General features: G+C 38.9%; 2 protein-coding genes across 5 annotated transcripts in view; one reads left to right on the top strand and one right to left on the bottom strand.

The window, feature by feature from the left end:
- CMSS1 (cms1 ribosomal small subunit homolog) overlaps nucleotides 1-21,841 on the bottom strand; it is a 223,665-nt gene that overhangs the window by 128,258 nt on the left and 73,566 nt on the right. The window lies entirely within an intron of this gene.
- Nucleotides 1-21,841, top strand: part of FILIP1L (filamin A interacting protein 1 like) — a 188,629-nt gene that overhangs the window by 95,834 nt on the left and 70,954 nt on the right. For both annotated transcript variants that reach the window (XM_064725663.1, XM_064725653.1), the window contains exons 4-5: nucleotides 16,035-16,331; nucleotides 18,463-18,636. In XM_064725663.1, coding sequence (XP_064581733.1) covers nucleotides 16,062-16,331; nucleotides 18,463-18,636 — 444 coding nt within the window. In that variant the 5' untranslated portion in view covers nucleotides 16,035-16,061. The remainder of the gene's footprint in view (nucleotides 1-16,034; nucleotides 16,332-18,462; nucleotides 18,637-21,841) is intronic.

Below are 21,841 nucleotides of genomic sequence, written 5' to 3'. Positions count from 1 at the left end.
CCAGTTCACCCTGAATGCACAACTTCCCAGACACAACCATAACAATGACACTCCAACACTGATGACATGGCCACTCCCCCAAAATTGTCAGATGTGTTTTGTCAAGAGCTTCTTTCCTCCCTCCCTTCTGTCCCTTCATGCTCCCCAGCCACACTGCTGTCCCCAGTGCCCAGGTGCAGGAGCTCTGTGGGCACAGCAGCAAACCTGGAGGCAGCTGGGGCAGGAGCACACCAGGAACCCGAGGGACCCCTGGCAAACACCGCTGCTCCAGCAGCTGGACAGTGACCAAAAGCTGCCTTTGCTGGACCTGCCAGGCCAGGGAGCAGATGATCAGGGTCCATGCCTGTCCATACAGCTGCAAATTCCACAAAGCTGTGCCTTACAAGTGTCCTACAGGCCCTTTGGGAAGGCAGCATTAAATCTCCGCAGGGTTACGTCTTGCACAGGTGGCCTGTAGAGCTTCGTGGGATACTGATCTTAATATTTTTTTCAAAGTTTGCTCACTACATTTATTACTGCAGTAGTGACTGAGCCTCCAAACTATTTTTACAGGCCCTGAACAATGGTAATCATTTAGGATCAAGTTCTGCTTGCTACACTGAATTGCATCTTTAAGCCCCACATCTCTGACAAACTCTTTTGATCGCAGAACACAAAGGATATCAGTTGGGATAACACTGGCTTAACAGACATTGCAAGAACACAAGAACAAGAATTTGCTATAAGGCTTATTCACTGTTCAGATCCCAGAGAAATGCAGTGCATTGCAATATCTCCTTAGCAACAACTTCATTTTGAAAGGCACAATGAAGATACAGTAAGGTGAAGATGATCAGGTTTCTGAATGATCACTCTGGTCAATTTTTTCAGTGGCATTTGGGAACCCTATCTAGGACCTAGCAGGACATTAAGGAGCTGTATACATCATGTTCAAATAATGCAAAACTAAATCTAGAATGTACATTTGCAAAAGGCTACTTTCATTTTATCCCAAAAAGACTTAACTCATAGGAGAACAACTGATTCCAATTTAATTCTGTTTCCAGAAACAAGAAGCACCAGTATTTACTGTTGAAGCCTTTGTCTGTCACCACATTAATTTTAAACAAATCACTAATGTTTAAGAGATGGGTAAGTTTCAACAGCTCTAATTTGCACAAGGCTGAAACTATGACCTAAACAATCTCACTATGTAAATGCTCTGAGGATAAACCTACATAATTTATCTTAAGCTCATGCAAAAACAGAAAATGATGATGAACAGTATTCCTGACATTATTAAGGCTGGTGTTAAAAGCCACAATCTACACCATATTTATCATATATAGGCATTTCTTCTGCATTTTTCCTTCAACTCTATCCCTAAAAACCGAACCAGACAGACAGTTTACTTCTCAGTTATGAATATACCTTCCCCTCTCTTATTCCAGTAAATTCTATGGTTTGCTGGTTGTTAAGGGGTTGGTTTTTTTTTTTTTTTTTTTTTTTTTGTGGTGGTGGTAGTTCTTTGGTGGGTTTTTTCCTTGGTTCATGGGGTGTGTGTGGCTGTGTTTTGGTGGTTTTTTTCCTAGTTTTCTTCTTTTATTAAGGTTCTACGACAAGAAAGTGACCAAAACTTAAGTCAAACATCTTACTATTTCTACACTTGTTTCTTTAATTTATATGTTTGTGTTAACAAGAGACCTTTAAAAAGCTACATTTTGAGACTGTCCAGACTATACTTAAAGGAAAATACATGTACTGAGAGTTATAAGAGCACAAAATACAGTCCCTAACCCTGTAATCCAATCTTGCACATGCAGCCCCACAGACTTTATTGGGCCCATCAGCACCAGGAAAACTTGCAGAATCCCACCATGTGCACTCTGATTTTTACTGGATATTTGGTATTAAATGATACAAGACAGATTCTCTGGCCTTTGCCTTAAAAGCCTTACCTTTACTTTACCTCTGGAAATTTAACTTGAATTTTGGTGTCAGAGAAGTACTAGGATCTGTGGTTGTCCCTCAAATGGAACTGCTTGCACATACAAGAACATTTAGATACTCAAAGCTGTGTGTCATCTTAATCAAGGTAAATCCACTCTACTGTTAACACTTTCTAAATATTTATTCACTCAAACAGAACTGATTTGAACAGAGCATAATGAAAAATTATCCTCTTAGAGAAAGAGCATCTATACTATTAATGCATGGAAATATATGGACAAATACATGAAAATGTGCATTAAAATGACTCTTTAACCACCCAGTAATCAAAAGGGGGAAGGGGTGTCCGCTACAGAATTGATCATCTTTTTTCACACAAAGCAAATGTTCACAAACAAACTTACAAGTCAGAAGTTTCTTACAAGTCAGTATCTTTTCCATATATGTATATGTACTATATCTGTAGGAGAGATGTCTAAATGTTCAGATGATGAGGTGCACAGGCACTCTCAGAAGTGACATTATCCCACTGGTTTAATGTATAACAAATTAGCATTATTTATGTGCAGAAGAGGCACGGTGCTCTCAGGAGCTAAATATTAAGCTTCTGATAAAATAATTTTGGTGAAGTCTTGCTAAACAGCAAGTTAAGGATCTGTGCCTGCAGGATATGACTCACTGCTTCATCAGGAAGGACTTGCATGTTAAATGCAAACATTTGGAGTCACCTGTTCATGCCCTCCTCAACACACCTAAAAAACTGTAGACTTCTCCTCAGCTGCCAAGAAAACACCAGCAGAAATGTACTCTAATTGCCTCCAAGACCAAAAAAGCAATTTCAACAGGGTTGTCCTGGCAGATCACCCCACTTATGGTAACTGCTGCTCATGGAGCAGTTCCTTCCCCAGAGTTGTTGTTATAATTGAAGGCAGGAGGAGGGTCCCTGCTGTGTCCCCCAGGTCCCACCTTGCTCCACACTGTTTGTCACTGGCCATCAGGGGCTGGTGGACAAGCTTTCTGCACATCTCCAGCACCAACACACATGTAACAAAGCCACACCAAATGTAGGATAACTGGTGCCCAGCGGAAAAGCTGGGCAATACAAAGATTGTGCTTTTATTTTATGTACCATTCTTCCACTAGAATAAGCAGATGTTTCAAGTGGGCTTTCCAGAGAGGCCTTTAGAGGGCTGGGGATGAGGAAGAAGGCATCCAGACCTTGGTGTTCCTTTCAGACCCCTCTGAACATCAGACTTTGCAAAATGGTCATAGATGCTCTCATTTAGATCTGCAAGATCTGTTTCCTGCACTCTCACTGGCCACTGGGCTAGCAGCTGGCCAGAGACACATTTTATTTGAGCAAGTGGAAAAACAAAGAGAGGAACAAACCACAGTATGTGCTCTACACCACACACCTTGCCCTTCCTCAAGGACTCAGCTACACTATGATCAAAACCAGGATGGAGCCACAGCTGCAGAACAAATCAACAACTTTTGCCTTTTTGTGTGCACCTCCTGTGGCAAAACTGTGGGTGCTTGTGCAGCAATGAAAAGATGACAGGGGTTTTCTCTACCTGCCCTACATTAAAACACAGGTGATGGCCTAAAGACCAAACTGCCAGTATGGGGGAAAAATAAGAAGAAAGCACAGCAAGCGACAGAGAGGAGGGACATTTACTTGGCTCACTGACCTCTGCCCTACTTCCTTTTTACTGGGAGGAGGCATTTTAACTTCACTGCTCACAAGAAACTTGCTATTAGAAAGCTGAGGTTTCCAGTGTGTTTTCATTGCATTTTCCAAAGTTGCATCATCAGAGCAGGGCATATTCCTATGGGAATACTGTGAGGCATTATAATAAATAATGAGTGTCATGGCTAGTAAAATACATAATGTGAAAACATACAAAATCTAGTTTCACTGTGTACAGTTTCTTTTAAAACTCTGTGCTTTTCACATTTTCATGTCAGACACATACAGGCACAGTCACTAATTAATATGAGTAGTATAGAAAAATATAAGCCATCACTGTAATGTTACTTTCACTTATTTAAGCTAATACTAAATTTTAATGAAAAAAATGCTTTAAAAAATAAAAATTAATAATGATAAAGCTGACTTAGGAATCTATAAGGAAGCTCACATTTCCTGTGTGTTCATTTGTGTGGAGGTGAACATGCAGTAGATAACTTAAAATATCCTGCTGCCATAAGATCAACAGGTTAGATGTTAATAGGATGTTAATAAGAACAAAAAGAAAGAATAAAAATATAGAGAAAACAAAAGAAAAATACTCCAAAGCAAGAAAAAGCAAAAATACATGTTCCTATCAAAAAAAGGAGTTTTGATTCCAAAGACCAACACAAGACTTACTTCTGCATCCAGCAAAGCCTAGGAATTAATGTTTTCAAAATTTCTTAGGATGACCTTGTGACCCCCGGGCAGTTTTACCAAAATCCTGCAATTTCTCCACAGGCATCACAAGAGTCTCATGGCAGCACATGAGGAGCTGCATAAGCAGGACACAGGGCAGTGCCAGCCAGCACTCCCAGCTCAGAGCTGAGGAGGGAACTCCTGCCATCCATCCCTTCCCAAACCTAAAGCCACTATATTCCATAGACAATAAGGTGTAATCTGCATAGAAAAGTGAGAGGACTGGAGATCTGAGAGAGATAATATTTTCATTAAACTCCTGGGAAAAATATTTCAGATATTTATCCAAATTTTCTCTTGAATATTAAACACAGAGGATGTGAGCATGGGTAATGAGTTGAGGAATCTTTCATGGCCATGCATGTGTTGCTATTTTGTAGCTGCAGCCAGAAAAGGAAAATGCCAGAGCCAATTTTTTGTACAGCTAAGAATTATTCCAGTCAGACAAAAACATGTTAGCCTGCTGGTACATAGCGAGGTATTATTGTGAATGAGAAAAGTAAGCAAGGAGAAAATAAAACAATATCACACTGGTTTTGTATTATAGGCTACAAAGAAAACCTTGGTATTGCTCCAAAGTACCAAATCACAGAATGTAATGAAGATCAAAACTTTAGGATATACAAGAAAAATCCAGTCCACAGCTAAAAGAAAACCCTAATATCTACAAAAAAGAAAATTAAATTATTTCATTTTTGATTAGGCAAACCAACCAAATGTTACTGTCCAGTTTCTAGGTAGCAGTAGAACACAGTCATTGGTGGAAAGGGTATTAAAAATGTTTGGCTTAAACCAACAACAAAAAAAACCCCAACCCACCAATTTGGAAACTCTAGCTCCAGATACAAGCCTGAAGTCCTACCTAGCACCCACAGAAGCCTTGTGGCAGCATGACAAAACCAGTAAAATGCTTCAAAAGAGAAACACTGTTCTCAACAACTTCTAAGAGTTAAGAGCTCTCTACTATCAGAGAGCCTATAAAAATTGGTCTAAATGATAAAAGATGCAATTCACAAAGCAAACAGACATAAGAAATAGACAAGAAAGAAAATCCATAAGAAAGAAAACCCGGGCCTTAAAGGATAAAAATAAATTTATTTTCCTGAATGCTATCTAAAGGTGGGGAATTCCAGCTTAGGGAGAAGTTCACAAACTTTCAAAGCTTAGCTCATATGTGTTCTGTATTGTTCTGATAGAAAGAGATTTTTGGACAAATCAAACCAAAAGCAAGAAGCAAAAAACCAAACCCCAAAACAAACAAACAGAAATGAAACCAAAATAAAGACGTAAAATTTCTGTGATGTGAAAGTCATACCTGGCCATTTCACTGAACGCAATAGCAGATAAAAGCAGATAAACAGCCACAAAAGCAGATAAAATTGATTAAAAAATGTCAATTGACTCATTCTTACAAAATACTCTTATACATGCACTGTTTAAGACAACTGCTTGAAGCAGAGTAACCCACACAGCACGTGGGGGAAAACCCAACAGAGCTAGTTTTAAAAAGTTATTTTATTCATGACTTTCTTGGTAAAATTGGGAGCATCTGTGGATTCCCCCACCTCCTCCTTCTTCAAACAAGGCATCTCCTCTCAGAGCAGGCTGCAAATGATCAAATCAATGGAATCATGATCTTGATTGTCTTAACCAGCTCTCCATAGACATGAGTTCACAAGAGAGGCAGCTTCCTCAGACATTAGTAAAGACCTTTGATCTGTCTTTGAAGAAATTTTTCTCAGGATATTTAAAAGCCTGTGGTTTATTTTCATGTGTGGAGGAAAGCAACATTGAGGTGAACACTCCCACACAAATGTCTCGCTTGACAAATCTACGCTTGTCAAAAATACCCTTGAAGAAAATTAACATATATGCACTTTGATGGTGTACATTCTTATTCTGTAGTTCTCACTGTAGCCTCTGCTGCTTATTTCACCACTCATGGATACAGGGCACTCCATACAAACAAGCAATTTTTTTTGCCAAGCAGGCAAAAAACCCCCATGAGTAAACTGGAAATGGAGATGGCTACAAGGGTTAAGAAGTTTCGGTCTCAGATATCCAGACCAATTAGTGTGGGGTAACAAATTAACTTGCACTAGATAACATATGCTAGATAATCCTTGCTTACTAACCATACATTTTCACTCAAAACAAAAGCAAGGTACTTCAAAACTTCGTGGACTTTTACTGCTCTATTGACAAAAGTCTCTTATAAAGGCCACTTATTTTGTACTTGCTGACTGAGAGCACCAAGCACAAGAGCATTACACAGATATGTACTTGGTACATGAGTACATCATTTAAAATGTCCTATGTATGTGTATGAAGACACACACATGCACACTGAAATACAAGAATTATCACTGCTTTCTTCCTTTTCTTTTGCTCACAGCTGTTCTAGCTAATGACATTGTAATGTTGTTATTTCTTGAGTTGGTTTCTTTTTGAAGAATTGTGATTATAAGCAGCTTTTCAAAGTGACCTTGTACAACATTACCAGCATGTTGAAGGGCACAGAAAATTACTATCACAAGCACTTTAACAGAGAAAATTTACCTTCTGTCAGAAAGGCAGGACCATATTACAGTAAACACCACTGAAATGGTGCTGGTATGTGCAACTGTGTATGTGTAGGGGAAGTTAACCCCTGAAGTCAGAGGTGTAAAAATGGCACTGGGCTGAGTAAACTTCCTTTGCCTTTTATTCTTACCAGCTTCTCTTAGTTATATTCAGGTTTTGCATCGGAATTGTTTTGATAAATATTTCTAAAATGAGGAGATCTGTCATGTTGCTAAAAACATGGGAGAAAAGTATTCAATTTATAGTGGTTAAATCCTGCTTAGATTATTAAAATAGAACATTAAATATTCCCATTTTGGCAGTGATAGGATGTTTTGGAAAGTGAGAGAGAATACTACAAAAATGGGATTTTTAGTTGTTTTTTTTTTTTTTACCTGCTATCAGTAAACTCACCTTGAAATATTTATAGACTTACCACACAACGATGGTATTTTGGCTGCATCCAGTCTGCTGAGGGCAGCAAAAGAAGTTTGGGCAATTATCTAACCTATATTGTCAGGAAGACAAAAATTGTTGCTTTTGTAGGTTCCCATTTACCGAAATCATGTTGAACCCAGGGAAGAAAGGGCCCATCTGTGCCTAAGCAAACACATGGAATATTTAGGAGAGACTTGTGCAGTAAGAAACTTTCCCTGGTTTTTAAATTCTGCCAAAACATTACACAAAACTAATGTCATTGCTGAGACAATACCTTCACATAGGTTCACACCATGAACCTCTGAATTCATTTACTAAGTTTCAGGAGAGAGAGGGAAAGCAAAAGCCAGGAGCTTTTGTATTAGGTATTATAATATCTAAATATATGTATAATGTGTAGGTTTTGACCTGGGAGGCACATGGATCTCATGTGAAAGAGAGTGAGAAATTAGATATGAATGTATGAATGAGATCAGATTGATAACCTGTAGAAAATAAAAGCTAGGAAAAACCCTCAATAATTTTGCAAAAAACCACCCTTAAACAAACCACCTCAAAACAAAACAAAAAGCCTTCACCATTCAGTAGACAGAAAGTGTGTGACTTTCCACACAGAAAATTCTGGCCTATCCTGAAACCCAAAACTTAGACAATTTTGGTTTGGGTTTTTACCTTGTGTAATATGCAAGACTGAAACCAAACAGATGGAGACTCCCTCTAGCATCCTAAAATACCTCACTTGAGCTATTGCCTGGGGGATTTACAGTAACATGTCACACATGCAAAAACCTAATTGTTTCACAGGTCTGAATGTCCTACCCTTCTTTAAGGTCTCCATGCCAGATGAATCTGGGAAGGGCCAACCAAAGTTCCCAGTGTGTTCTTGCTAAGCATCGCCTGAGCTTGTTTCTCTGCAGCAAGGAGGCTGCACATTTTGTCCAATCTCTAACCAGGGGTCCCAGCCTGAATCAAGGCCAGTCCCAAACAGGGCAGAGAGAGGGGAAAAGGTACTGACATCTCTACAAATTTCAGGGAAACTGATGCCTGCAGGGAGTTCAGAGATAGACACAGTGAAGAAAAACTGAAATTATCAACTGAAACACTGAATTATCCAGCTACATAAATGTCTACAGTCCTGGTAGTTTCCAGATTCAGGGAAAAGGACAACTTTAGACACACTGTTTCTAAGATAGGAGCATTTTTGTTTCAAGTAGCACTATATCATAGTTTTGCTTCAGGGAATGATGTAACTACAGAGCAATTATACATTGGAGCCAAAATTACAGCAGCTGAATAATAAATATTAAACCATGTTTATAATAGTAATAAATACTAAATTAAATACTAAATTAAATATTAATAAACATTAAACTACAAACATTGTATTAAATGATGTTAACTATTTCTTACGTTCATACAAAGAGAAAATTCTATACTTGGAAAGAAAATTTATGTAATTGAAGTTGGAGCAGCTGATTTTATTTCTGCTTAATAATAAAAATCTGTCATACAGATTGTGCAAGATTCACATTTTTTTGTTTAGCAAGAGAAGCAGATTGAATGGCATTGCAGAGTTTACCTTTTCTAACACCTGATGTTACAGCAACATTTCTTCACCAAAAATCTCTCTTGCACTAATCCTTAGAAATAATCCACCATTAGTGTCTAATTACAAAATAGGTATGAAACATTTTACTTTAAAAGCAAAGATAAAACAAACCTGAACCCAAGTGAGCATTCAGAACAAACACTCAAACCCTATTAATCTCAGAGGCATTCAGCTAATTGTGTAAAATTCCCCTTCACCCTCCATTCCCAGCAGTAAAACACTAAAGACATTCTATATATTTTTACTTTTGATTCCTCCTCAACTTTCTGAACCCATGAAAATATGGGTTCAGAAGGCTGAGGAGGAACCAAACATATTTGGTTTGCGCAACTGCAACTTGAGAGTCCTCCCACTGCAATGCAACCCTTGGCTTCACCCTGTGGCCTCATGGCAGGGGCAGCACCTCACAGAGCAGACAAATCCAGCATGTCCACTGTGTCTCAACTACTTGCTACAGGAACTGTACACTTGTAATGTGATAAATATACTGTCCTCTTCCAAGACTACCGTCAACTTGGCAAAATGCTGGACCACAAACTAGAAGAGCTGAATTCCTGTGGAGGAGAGAAAAGAAGGGTTTAGCAGACATTGTTTCAAACTAATACTAGAGAGAAGGGAAAAAAAAAAAAAAAAATCAATCCATGCTTTAAAGTACTGATTTCTGAGCTGGAAGCTTTGTGGAATCCAAACCTTCATTTCAAATTTCAAAATAGATATCCAGGTTTGCCAAAGAAACATGGTGTGATGCAACAAGGAGCTCAAATTCTTGATTTTCTCATGGATTATCACAAAGAGGTCTATTACTATTCAGATGGTTATCTGAAGAATCCTATTTAAAACAGAATTTGACATCTGTGAACAGGAATATATTCCTAATGTGAAAATTTCAAATTTGTTAAAGCTTTCATGATGTGCACCGTGAATTGTGTGCTTTAAACTGCCAAAATATGTGGGCAAACACCACCTAAGACTTAGCAGGAGATGGGCTGAGATCAGTTATTCTACACAAGGGGCTTAACTTGAGCTCGAGGCCACAAAACCAAGAACTAGTCCTATGGCACAGGTTCTTTTCTCTACTTTTCTCCTGGCACAAAATCCAGTGGGGGGGTGAATGTGTATGTGTTTATCTATATCTATATAACTGTAGTTTGAGACATTAAAAGAATGAAGACCAGATCACAAATTCACACACCAATAATGAAATGACAGGTACGTGATACAGATATATCCTTCAAAAGAACCTGGTCAAAATGTCCCATGCAGACGCAGCCTTCTAAAGATGACTGTAAGCCTGCACACATACAAAATGGACCTGGGAACATCTTAGCTACCACATTCACAACATATCCTGCAAAACCCTACAGGACGGGAAGGGGGAGGAGGAGGAGGCAGCAGATGGTGGAAATCTCACAGTACCTTTACCACGAGCAGAATACCATGACAACTCTAACACTGTCCAAAAGGCATCTTGCTGTCTCAGAAGAGGCTCCCTGTAGCCAAGGGATGAGCAATCTGGCTTGTGGTCAGATGAACATAAACCACAACCAGCACAAAAATGACATCCAGTTCTCACACATGCACTTTTCCTGTCTGGGAGTGTTCACATCCTTGGCTGAATCCAGACTTTCTTCCCATTTGAGTTACTGCTGCACTTGCAGGATCCCCAAGGGTTCAAAGACCAAAATTTGACAAGACCCTGTGAGGTAGGAAACAAGCTGCTAATTTATTTTCTTTCTGCTGCTTGACTTCCTGCAACTCTGCATGCCAACAGATGCATCAGGATACACAGGTAAGCACTCTTGCATCAGTATTCCCAGAAAAATGGCTTCATCTTGCCATCTCCCTGCCAGGATGAAACACACATTTTCCCAGATTCCCTGAGTGAAGAACCTGTTAAAGGAGTCTCTTTTCACTAAATGACCATCCTATGCACCAAAACAGCACAAGGTCTACTGAGAATGAGAGCACAGCTCAAATGAGACAGCTGGTCATGGCACAGACCATCCCTCTGAAGTGAACATCCCTCTGGATAGAAGCTACTTCAAATGGTTTTCAGGAAAACACTAATGCAGTATACCCAAAAGGAAGGGCTATGTTCTTTGGAAGTGGGGCAAATCTACCACAAAGCAATATATTTCACTTAGGGGAAGAATAAATGTCCTAATCACATTCTATCCCAAGGTAACAGTTCCAGAAAAGGCTCAGTGATGCTGTGAAATGGCTGTATCCTGGGATTCTAATTATTAAAAAAAACTTTTTCATGTTCTACCACAGTTCAGGAGGTGCATTTGCTGGCCTAAAGGTCCCAGCAGGACTGCATGAGATGAACAAGACAAACCTTTGTGGGACCCCTTTTCTTCTTGCCTCAGTCCACAGTTACCGTGATGGGCAGAGGACTGCAGACCTCTTTCTAAAAGACATGTGCTCTGCACTCTCCCATTACATTGGTTTGCCAAACAATCAGATCTCAACTCCTTTTACAAGTCAGTCTGTTGAGAGGAGTCCTATGCATTTCAGCAAATCAAAAGCACTGCCCTTTAAGGGATGATAAAACCAGAGCGACATAATTCCTTGGTTAGTCATGGATTTTTGCAAGAAGCAGCAAGTTCTCAACAATTCAGGGCGCTCACCCTGGGATTAATGGAATATGTAGTCCTGTAAGGGATTTTGCTAGTTCATAAATCAATCACTGACTAAAAAGGAAAACGCCAAAGGTGAAAACAAATGCCAAAATATGCCTTAAAACTCTATGATGAAGCCATCTCTGAAGGATATTTCAGTCCTTCCCACAAAAGTTGCAGGGATTTCAGAACCACCTGCTAATTCACTGCTGCCAAAGAAACATACGCAGTTTAACCTCTACTTCAGAATATGATTGAGAGGGCAGAGACCAAGTTAACATCATAGAAACGTTTGGTGCTTAATTCACCTGGCTCTTAAGGAAAGTATATTTTGACACTTCAGATTACTTGTTCATCACCAAGAAAAAACGTCTCCTTTGTTTGCAGAAGGACATAATTCAGTTCAGAGATGAACAAGATCTTTAAAACGCAGAAAAGAACAACTAAGAATAGATGCAAACTCTGCTGAGTCTCTAACTTGCAATTATTTGATTTACCAGAATGTTTCAGTGTAACCCAATGTCATTCCTCTTAGAATCTGGACCCGGCCTACCAAGCTGCACACATCTGATGAGCTTGAGAACCATCACATTGTAATTTCCATGCAAAATCTTCTGAAATCTGGCACCTCAGAACATGAAGGAAAGCACAACAGTGCAGAACACAGGTTTTGGGCTACTCCATTAGTGCAATGACAGAAAACTAATCTCTGTTAAGTACCCACAGCACAGTAGTCTGTGATTTCAGGAGATGTGACTTCATGATCTGGATGCTCCCTTTCAATCTTCTTTTAATTTTGATGCAAGCAATGGTACATAATGTATCATATGAGAATGCTGGCAAGTATCCTTGCTTCTTCTGTCTATATAGCTACAATCCCTGCTGTTTAGTAATTGAGTCAAAACAGATGAAAGATCACAAATGCAAAGCACACACAATCAATTTGTTTTTAGCACTTGTTTACTGTTTTCCACAGCATCTTATATTGTCATCCCTCCTGGTGGTACAGAGAAAAAGGGCTTAAATTAACTTCTATAAAAGGTTTGCCACAAGACACAGGAGTCAACTCCTCAGGAAAAATCACAGAGCCTCTGTGAATGACAAACTCTGTTACAAGAAGGAACACTTCTTTTCTTACCTTTCTTGTACACAGATGCCATCATTATAGAATCTAAGTGTTGCTTGACACAGATATGCAAAAAGGCAAATTTTATGCCCATTAGTCTAATCTTGAGAACTTGGGCTCATTGTTTTGGGTGCCACAAACAACATTTATGATACTCATAAATTTTATGGGTCTATTTACATTTTTACCTTGTGAGAAAAAACCAACGAAAAAAACATTGCTCTTCATTAACCCTTCAAGAATATGGAAAGAGTCCCTCAAAACAGAAAATAACCCAATGTACCTAAACACACTGGTGAAAAATTTCAAATTATGCTACTTCTGTCTTAAATGTCTCATTACAGTCATTCCAGGGTCTAATAGCATTGCAGAAAACCAGCACCCTCTGGAACAGAATGGGTTTTTTTTATGTTTTGTGCCATGGTGCAAGGGCATGAGTAGCTGATTTTCTGTCCAAAACGTCAGGCATGTTTTGAAGGTGAATCCCTTAGGTGGTGGCACATCTAGGGAGTTTGAAAATTTGAAGGTGGTGAGGAGTTTCAGGGTAGGTGAATGGGATGTTTGGTTTTGTCCATTTCAGAGATTGCACTTGGCTTGCTACACCAGCAGTTACACTGTGCATTTGAAGTTTTAAATCACCCTTCTGTTACTCACACCTACCTCCTCCGACAACCACATTAGCACTAACAGCCTTCTGTAGACAGGCAATGCTATAAATAATAATGCCTATCCATGTACAGGTAGTTAGGAAAGTTTAAATAAATTAACTGAAGAAGAATATGTTAATAAAGCAGGCTACTAACGCCAGAATGCTTGTGCCTCTCATCAGCTACATTCAAGTACCATTTAAAAAGTGCTTGAAGTATACTTCTAGTATTTCACTTCGACCTCTAATAATTCACATTAATTGCTTAATTGGATAAATATTTGCATTAGCAGATTAGTAGGCACTGGCATTCAGGAATGTCAGAACAGAATACAGGTAAAGGGTATGTAAGTGCTCTCAACAAGAAAAGGAAAAACTCCATCCTGGGAGACTGAAAAGATGCCATTCTCCATAGGAGCACAGCCTGTCTGGCAAGTCAGCTGGCCTTCCCAAGGACCAAGTGCCTTTAGCCAGTGCAATAAGGACTGATCTTCCTGATTAGGAAGTAGGAATGACAAACCTAAAAGGGAGTCACAGGTAACTCTCTACAGCCGTGAATGCTGGGTGGCATGTGGCCTTGAAGCAAACAACATACATACACTGCAAGAGTAAATGCAGGGGAGGATGTTCTTCTTGGACTATTTTTCCAAGTTCAGGATTTCTAGGTGCACCCAGTTCCAAAGCTTGAAAAGGTATGAGGCTTTTCCTCATATGCTGGTTTCCCTTTCCTTCCACAAGAAATGTCATATTGGCATTTGTTGTCAACAAGTGTGATACTAGCTTGATATCCAGTTTATACCACTGCTGCAACTTGCATGCATGAATGGAGTTTCTTGTACTATTTACGCATTTCATAGTGTCCTGTGCTTGTGGTGTCAAAGTCCACAGACAAGCTCAGAGTACACTCAGGTTACCTGATTTAGCTCACTACTCCTGCATTTGAACTTAAAAGCATAAGCCTTTAACTGCATACAAAAGCCAAGTGGGCATCCAGCATCTCACACTCAAAGGCAACAGCCTTCTTCCCAAGTAATAACAATCTGTAAGCAAGAGGCAAAAGGTGAGTATCCTAATAAACACACCACAGTGAATAAAGGGAATCTGCATTTGACTGGAAAAACGGGATGAACACCAACTAAAACTACTCATGACCAGCTAACATTGCTGCCAGCCTGCTATGAACAATTCTTGGTTTCCTACATGCACTAGAGTAAGCTCCCATCCTAAACTGACATTCTTGATGCTTCACAAAACAGTTTCCAGTGCACACTGCCATGCAAATCTGACACGCCTTAGTTTTCTGAGACCTGGAAGAACAAGTTTTTCTTATTAATAAGTGCTTCAAATCAAAATGTTATAGAAAATGTCACTTTCTTTTTTGGTAATGTTTCTGATCAATTCACTCCACTCTCAGACGTCATCCATTATAAACCAAAAGCTACTTCCACCTCCTCTGTTCCTGCAGAAAAACAACAAAAGGAATCATTCTTAGCATTCGGTGGAAAGTTACTACAGTTAACGAGTGTAGTCACAGAGTTTAAGATTTAGTCAGAATCTGGTGGGAGTAGGGGAGGAAGCTCCCAAAGAATTTTATCAGCCACAGAATTGAGGCAAAAAAGCAGCCAAGAAATCATCTAGTGCCTATCATAGACCACAATGATTTTCCAGACTTTTCAGCAATTAGCTTGACAGTTTAATAAGAAAAATTGTGCCTTATTTGTGTTTGGAACATGCTGAATTTCACCTTTGAATCACACTATTGGATTATTGTTTGCTAGATGGTATCCATGACCACAGTTTTCCAGCAGAGGTGGACTATAATCCATTCATTCCTTAATCTGAGTGGTGATAACCAAAACACGAGTTCCTGAGGTTAATCAATATTTACACAGTGTTAGTCATTTATCTGCAAAGGCATTAGAGTGTGTTTCCTTAACAGTGGCACTTCAAAGGGGCCTAGTTAGGATAAGTCTCCCTTTCACCAGGTACTAATACCTTTAGAGTGCTGGACTCAAGCACTAAAGAAGTAGCAGGGTTTTATACTGCATGGTTTTAAGGGTGGACAAGTCATCATCTGCAAAGAAGTAGTTTGGTTTTGGTGGTGATGGTGCTGGGGAGGGAGCATTTACACTGCTGCTCACTTCTTGCAGTCTGGATGTGTTTGTTAGTCCCTACAGTTTGCCAAACATGGATAATGCAGCCTCTGCCCTTGTAGAAGTGGGGGACTGCTTTTGTGCTCTCCCTTGGGTAAACACAGGAAAACAGAACACTACTAAAGTGGAACAGAAAGATCTTCCTAGTGAAAAGCTTCTGAGACTAAATCTGCCTCATCATAATAAGTATCTACCTGAAAGGTGAGGTAGGCCTTGTCACAAAACAGGAAATGTGGTTTGCAATGATGCACCCAGTGCTGCTGCTAAAGATGCCTTTGAGGTATCAAGGAAGGAATTGTTATAATGGCATAAGACCAGTAAACACTCACTTCACTACAGACATCCAGTAAGGATCACAGCCCAGTCCTGTTGGTTTGCATAAGGTTGTCAGCTTTTGTCAAATGACAAATAGCCTTGTGTGGAAGGAGAATTACCATTCTGGAGGGAATAATACCCACCATCAATTATGGTAATAGTTTTAAAGTCTCTGTTAGCTAAAACAATTACTTTTCTCCCCAGTTTCCTTCAGCTTCAGAGATATAAACCATGCATTCCAGAACTAACAGCACCGAAAGCCCAACCAGACCAAAGCTGAGCCAACCAAGGGCGAAAGACCACCACAAAGGAGAGGTTGGTTACAGTGGGAAAGGAAATGCACAAGCACAGCAGAAAGAGAAGGACGATGTAGCCCGAGCCAGCACCATCCTGAGAAGTCCAAAGGCAGAGAAAAAGCAAAAAAGTTCTGTCAAGAAAAGAGAGGATCTCTCTCGTGATGACTTGCTATTTCTTCTCAGCGTCCTCGAGGGTGAATTACAGGTAATATATTGTCCTGCTTTATACTCCGAACTAAAAGACACTCCACCCTCCACCCCCATAATCCCCTCCACCACAAACATATGCTGCTTTTATGTTAAAAAAACACCTCACACAATCTGATACAGGACAAATATGAACTGCAGTATACAAAAACACCACAAAATTATAGCTATTATAGCTATCAGACAGGAAACATGATCTTTGTACCACAAGTAACTCTCAAAGCAAACAACTCATAAAACTTTCTACCTGTGCTGCTCCATTCCAAGTACCTTGAATACAAAGTATTTGTCATTGTATGGTTGATAAGGAGACCATATTACAGACCTTTAATATATTTGATTTAATTATGTCTTATCCTCCCACTCCTATGAAGCCATGAGCTTTACTCCCTATGAAACAGTAAGTGCTACTTCACAAGAAATAATTCATTTAACAGTATTCTAACACTTATGGCTAGAAAAATCAAAATACCCATTTTATTTCCCATAATACAAAGCCAAAGTGTTACATGCCACTTAGCCCACAAGTTACTGCATTTTAAAAGTGAGAATTTTTCTACCTAGAAAAGGAACCATCTGTCAAGCAGTAAATGATGCTTAACCTGGTCAAACATAGTTTCAGGAAGTGGGAACCAGATTTCCAGTGAGCAGGGAAAACATTTCTGTGGTAGGCATATTACACAAAAGTAACTTTAAAACTGCTCATAGGCACAGAAAAAAGCACCCTGGCCAAAGTGGCCTAAATGGGTGCAGCACATGGTGTCAGAGTTTATTACCTAAACAGCACCCGGGTAGTTCTATTCTTAAAGTGTGTGTGTATGTTTATATAATAATACAGACATGCTGAACAGAACACCCATGGGATATGAATATTTAATAGCTGCACCAATATTTGAGGGTAGATTCAAGGCAAATTTCTACAGATTGCTTCATTATCCAAACAGAACAATTTCCATGTTTGCAAAACATTTCTCTCCTCCCCACTTAGCCTTCTTAATTTAGGTTAAAGTTCATATGTCACATATTTTTATATATTTATTTATATTATACACACATTATTCATTATATGTGCATCATATAAATATAAAAATATAAATAAAAATAAACACATATACACACTCTTCAATTATGGATGTTTAAAGCTGGAATAGGGAAATGAGAAACTGGAAAACAATGAGCCTGACATGAACATTTTAAATCACATCTGAAATTTAAAAGGAAGCAGCACTATGAATGAAAAAGATAGGAAATCATCGTTTATCCCTTCTTTTACACCTCCAGTGCTGCCAAGTCAAATCACTGGAGATCAGCTGTCAATCCAACCATAACTAAGTTTCTAATTTAGATTCCTTTCCAAGTTTCAGAACATTCAAGGTGTACAAAGACCACTCTTCTATTTTTTTTTGCTAAGGATTAGAAAGACTATTTTATATTTTAACATTTGTTTAAAGTCATAAATGGGTATACAGAAGTCTTCCCCTCCCCTGATAGATCCTTCTCTCTGATTCCCTTCCTTCCTATTCTATCCTTCTAGGATTAGCACATTCTTGTTTTTAACTCAAATGGCTGCAGAGCACAGATGTTTGAGACAGTTCATGCAGTTTGTATCACTGCAACAGAGGCAGGGGGCCAACCTTCACCACCAGAGGATGCAGACTGGGGGGAAAAACCCAAGAGGGACACATCTGTAGTGGGTTTAAACCACAGAAGTCATCTACACCCAAAACATACAGAATGTACAACACTTTCAGGTTTCAAGAAACATCCCACCACCCTGCACTAACAAGTCAATTTCTAAAACCACAAGACATACATTGCCCTGAAACTTTCTTGTGAATGCTACACATTAGTCCAGAAACAGCAAAATAATCTCATCCTTAAAGAAGTACTTAAGCTTCGATGAAGGGTCTGAAGATCTTGGAGTTTATGTTGAACTAATAAAATACAAAGACCAGTACTTCCCTCATGCTTTTCAACTGTCTTCATATTACTGACTGTTTTGGAGCACTTGACACACACAGTGTTATTTTAGAAGTGTTTCAGTTTTCTTAAAATCAAAAGCAGAGAGCTAACCTGTAAATACATAAATACAGTTTAACAAGATAAAGCCTTAATTTGTGTTTCTGCAGGCTCAAGATGAAGTTATAGGAGTACTTAAGGCTGAAAAAATTGACTTGGCTTTGCTTGAAGCACAATATGGCTTTGTTACTCCCAAGAAGGTGTTAGAGGCACTCCAGCGAGACGCTATTCAAACAAAGGCTGAGCAATGGCAAGAAGATGTCTATGAAAAGCCTATGGGAGAGGTAAGAATGAGTAATTGATATTTAACCATAGTTCCCACCAAATTCAACAGAAAATCTCACCCACTGCTGGGGAAGGAGGCAAATGAGCTGTAAATCTGGAATGGAACACAAGTGTGAGTGAGTGCAGAACAAAGTCCAGGGTCCAGCTGGGACCTGAATCCAGTGATCCTCACTTATACTGCAGACTGGGAGCTTTACACATCAACATACATGATTCTGTCTAATTCAGTCTAAACCATCTCATTTTTCGTTTCTTTTCCCCTCCTGTTATCCACACTCCCAGCCCATACAAGCAGAAGCCTCACCAGTCCCCACTTGTGTCATGGAGGCCCATCCAACAGCAATGACACAGCTGTGCACCTCTGCATATCCCTGCTCCCATTAACTCAGGGGCAGTCATGGGGATACCTGCTTGGTCGCAAGAGTTACTATCATGAGCTAGCATTAGAAACTTCATCCAGGCAGAAATCTAATATTCTCATGTTATACCTAAGTAACCTTCAGTTTAATTACACTGCAGCAGCAGCTGCCATACATTCTGAACAATGTTATCTGATTCGTTTCTGCCCTGAAATGCAAATCACTGGATATTAAAACACCTTCACATCAGATTGTGGTTTTTTTATCCTAGGTAGTTGTCTCCAATTCAGATGAACATTTTTCAACATACTACTCAGTATAAACATCACAAAATAAAAGCAGAAATTAAGAATAAAAGTCCTCTATCGAGTGTTTTACAAGTTTTTTCAACAGAAATGTACCTAAGGACACAGAGATCATTCCAGCCAAAATCATGTCAGGCAAAAGATCAACTCTCATTTCAGAAGCTCAAAGGTTAAAATCTCTGGTTGTAATCTGAAACAGATAAAGTTCACCTGTGAAGCTTAATTTATTTTAGAACATTGTGGTATTACGTCACAGAAACTTTGAGCACAAATGGAAATTATTTGAGAAGTCCAAAACAGTTTGAAAACATAAGCTCAGTCTGTTACTTTATGTAAGTTTATACACTCCTTCCTTCTTACATTTAATGGTAGAGAAAATTTCTAGCACCACCAAATCTGCCAATTTCAAAAGGCAAAGGTAAACACCTGTGAGCAACTGAAAGGGTAGAAGGATCATTGGCACTTCTTGGACTTGGTAAACCAAAGAATGCTGTAATAGGCAGGAATTCCACCATTTCAGTTTCAAAATCCCCCTGAATTATGTCCGAGATCCATTTTGTTGTTTTTCTGGAGGTTTTCTTCTTTTTTTTTTTTATTTTTAAAACACATATAAAGACCAAAGGAGAGGTGGAACCAGTCAAAGTCCAGGAACAGACCATTGAAATTCTCCCCTTTGCTACTAGGGCAATGTACCTTTGTATCTGCAAGTGCATCTCACCCTTGAAAGATTTGCCTGGTAGCTCTGAACACAGAGAATCTTCCCAAAACTCAAATGAAATTACAATTAATTTCACAAGGCAACTGTAAGACTTCCAGTCCTTTGACTTTCGCTCACAATTCTCTTATCTATTCTAAACATAAAGTTTCTTGGCAAATTTGATTAAGAATGTAGTGGGAAAAATTGGTGACTGGACAACTTTACTCATTGGGAACAAGATTCATAGGTGAAGAAATGTAAAAAGCAGCATTAATACATCTTCCTCTGCAAAACCTATAAGCAGTGTGACAGACCAAAACCATTTCTTCTTTGGCCATGAGGAAAGAGTAATTGATTTTTTTTGAAAATTGTTTTTTTCAATCAAACTTGCTCTACAGCTATTTCTTTCTGCCTAAAACCTAAAAAACCCAAAACCTAAAAATTTCAGATAAGATTACTGTTAGCACTTATATTTGAGTGCCATAAAATAAATTAGACATTTATTTAGGTTTTGTTTCTGATTCAAAGGCCTGAAAAGGTTTTTCATTTCTGTGTGGCTTATAAATTTAGAAGTAGTCAGTTTTTGTGAAAAAAAAAACCTGTCTTCAGATCAATCTCCACTTCTCTTGAATAGACAATGAAGAGTATTCAACATTCTAGTAAATGCAGAATAACAATGTAAGAATAATTTTCCCTGATTCAAAAATAAACAATGTTTTTTAAAGGAATCTAAAAAATCAGAGATAGTGATGTAGGAAAAGAGAGGTAAAGATGAAGACATTGCAGAATTTGTGGTGTCTTTTTCTCTTCATAGCATCAGAAAGCAGATTCTGGTTTCTAACTTTCCCAATAATATAGCCAAAGATAAAAATAATCATGTGCCTTACTGTTCGAAATAGAATGAACCTCCTACCACTTTGAGAGCTCCTATAAAAGAAATTAAATGAGAGGAAAGCCCTGTATTTTGCATCCATCAAGAATAACTAAAAACTGAATCCATTTTTGAAACCCCATTGCCAATCACCTTGGAGAAAGATGCACCCTCATCAGTATTTTAACAAAGTCTATTCAATTGCGTTCTCACAACATCTGGTAAGTCTTGGTAAAACTTTCCTTGGAAACTTGCCCTCCACAGCTGTAGGGCACCAATAAGTCAGTCACAGGAAGAGCCTCAAACAGCAGTGCTGACAAGGTGGCACTCAGGAGAAGACCACCAATGTATCTGCATGGAAATTTGGCTCAGTTAGGGTTGAAAAAGCCAAGGGACGGAGCGCTCCCAAAATCTCTGGTAATCCTAAACTCAGGATCATACATTTATAAACAATGACTGTGAGGATATTATTAACAGGAATAATATTACACCGAACTTTGGATAAAAAATGTAACTACCCTGGATTTTCTTCTGGCACACCACCAAACACAAAACAATCTAAAAAGCGAAAGATGAACAGTTCAGTTCTGATGTAATGGGTATGAGACACACCATCCTAGTTTGACTTCAGTCAAGAGTCAGTGGCAAAATGTAGTTCAACTATTAAATTCATGTGAATTTTTAGCTTGCTCAACTATTCACAGTTACGTAAGGCTATGCCTCTTATTTTCCATTGTATTGTACAGCGTGTTCAAATATTAATTCTAGCAAAAAGCCCATATGGTTAGCAAGAACAAAACAACAAATCACTTAATTAAGATTTTATCACTTTAATTTTCAACAGAAGACATTTATACTGCTGCTTATTAGTCCTCTGTGGTTTTTAGCTAAGAAGTGTGTAGGCTGAGTAAACTTGTGTGCATGCATATAAATGGATATTTCTGCATGGGCAGACCTAGCATTTGGCCAGAG

This window comes from Zonotrichia leucophrys, chromosome 1, assembly GCF_028769735.1.
Source record: "Zonotrichia leucophrys gambelii isolate GWCS_2022_RI chromosome 1, RI_Zleu_2.0, whole genome shotgun sequence".
Classification (NCBI taxonomy): Eukaryota; Metazoa; Chordata; class Aves; order Passeriformes; family Passerellidae; genus Zonotrichia; species Zonotrichia leucophrys.
The sequence above is the reverse complement of the archived record's forward strand: the minus strand, read 5'-3'. Positions and strand labels throughout refer to the sequence as shown.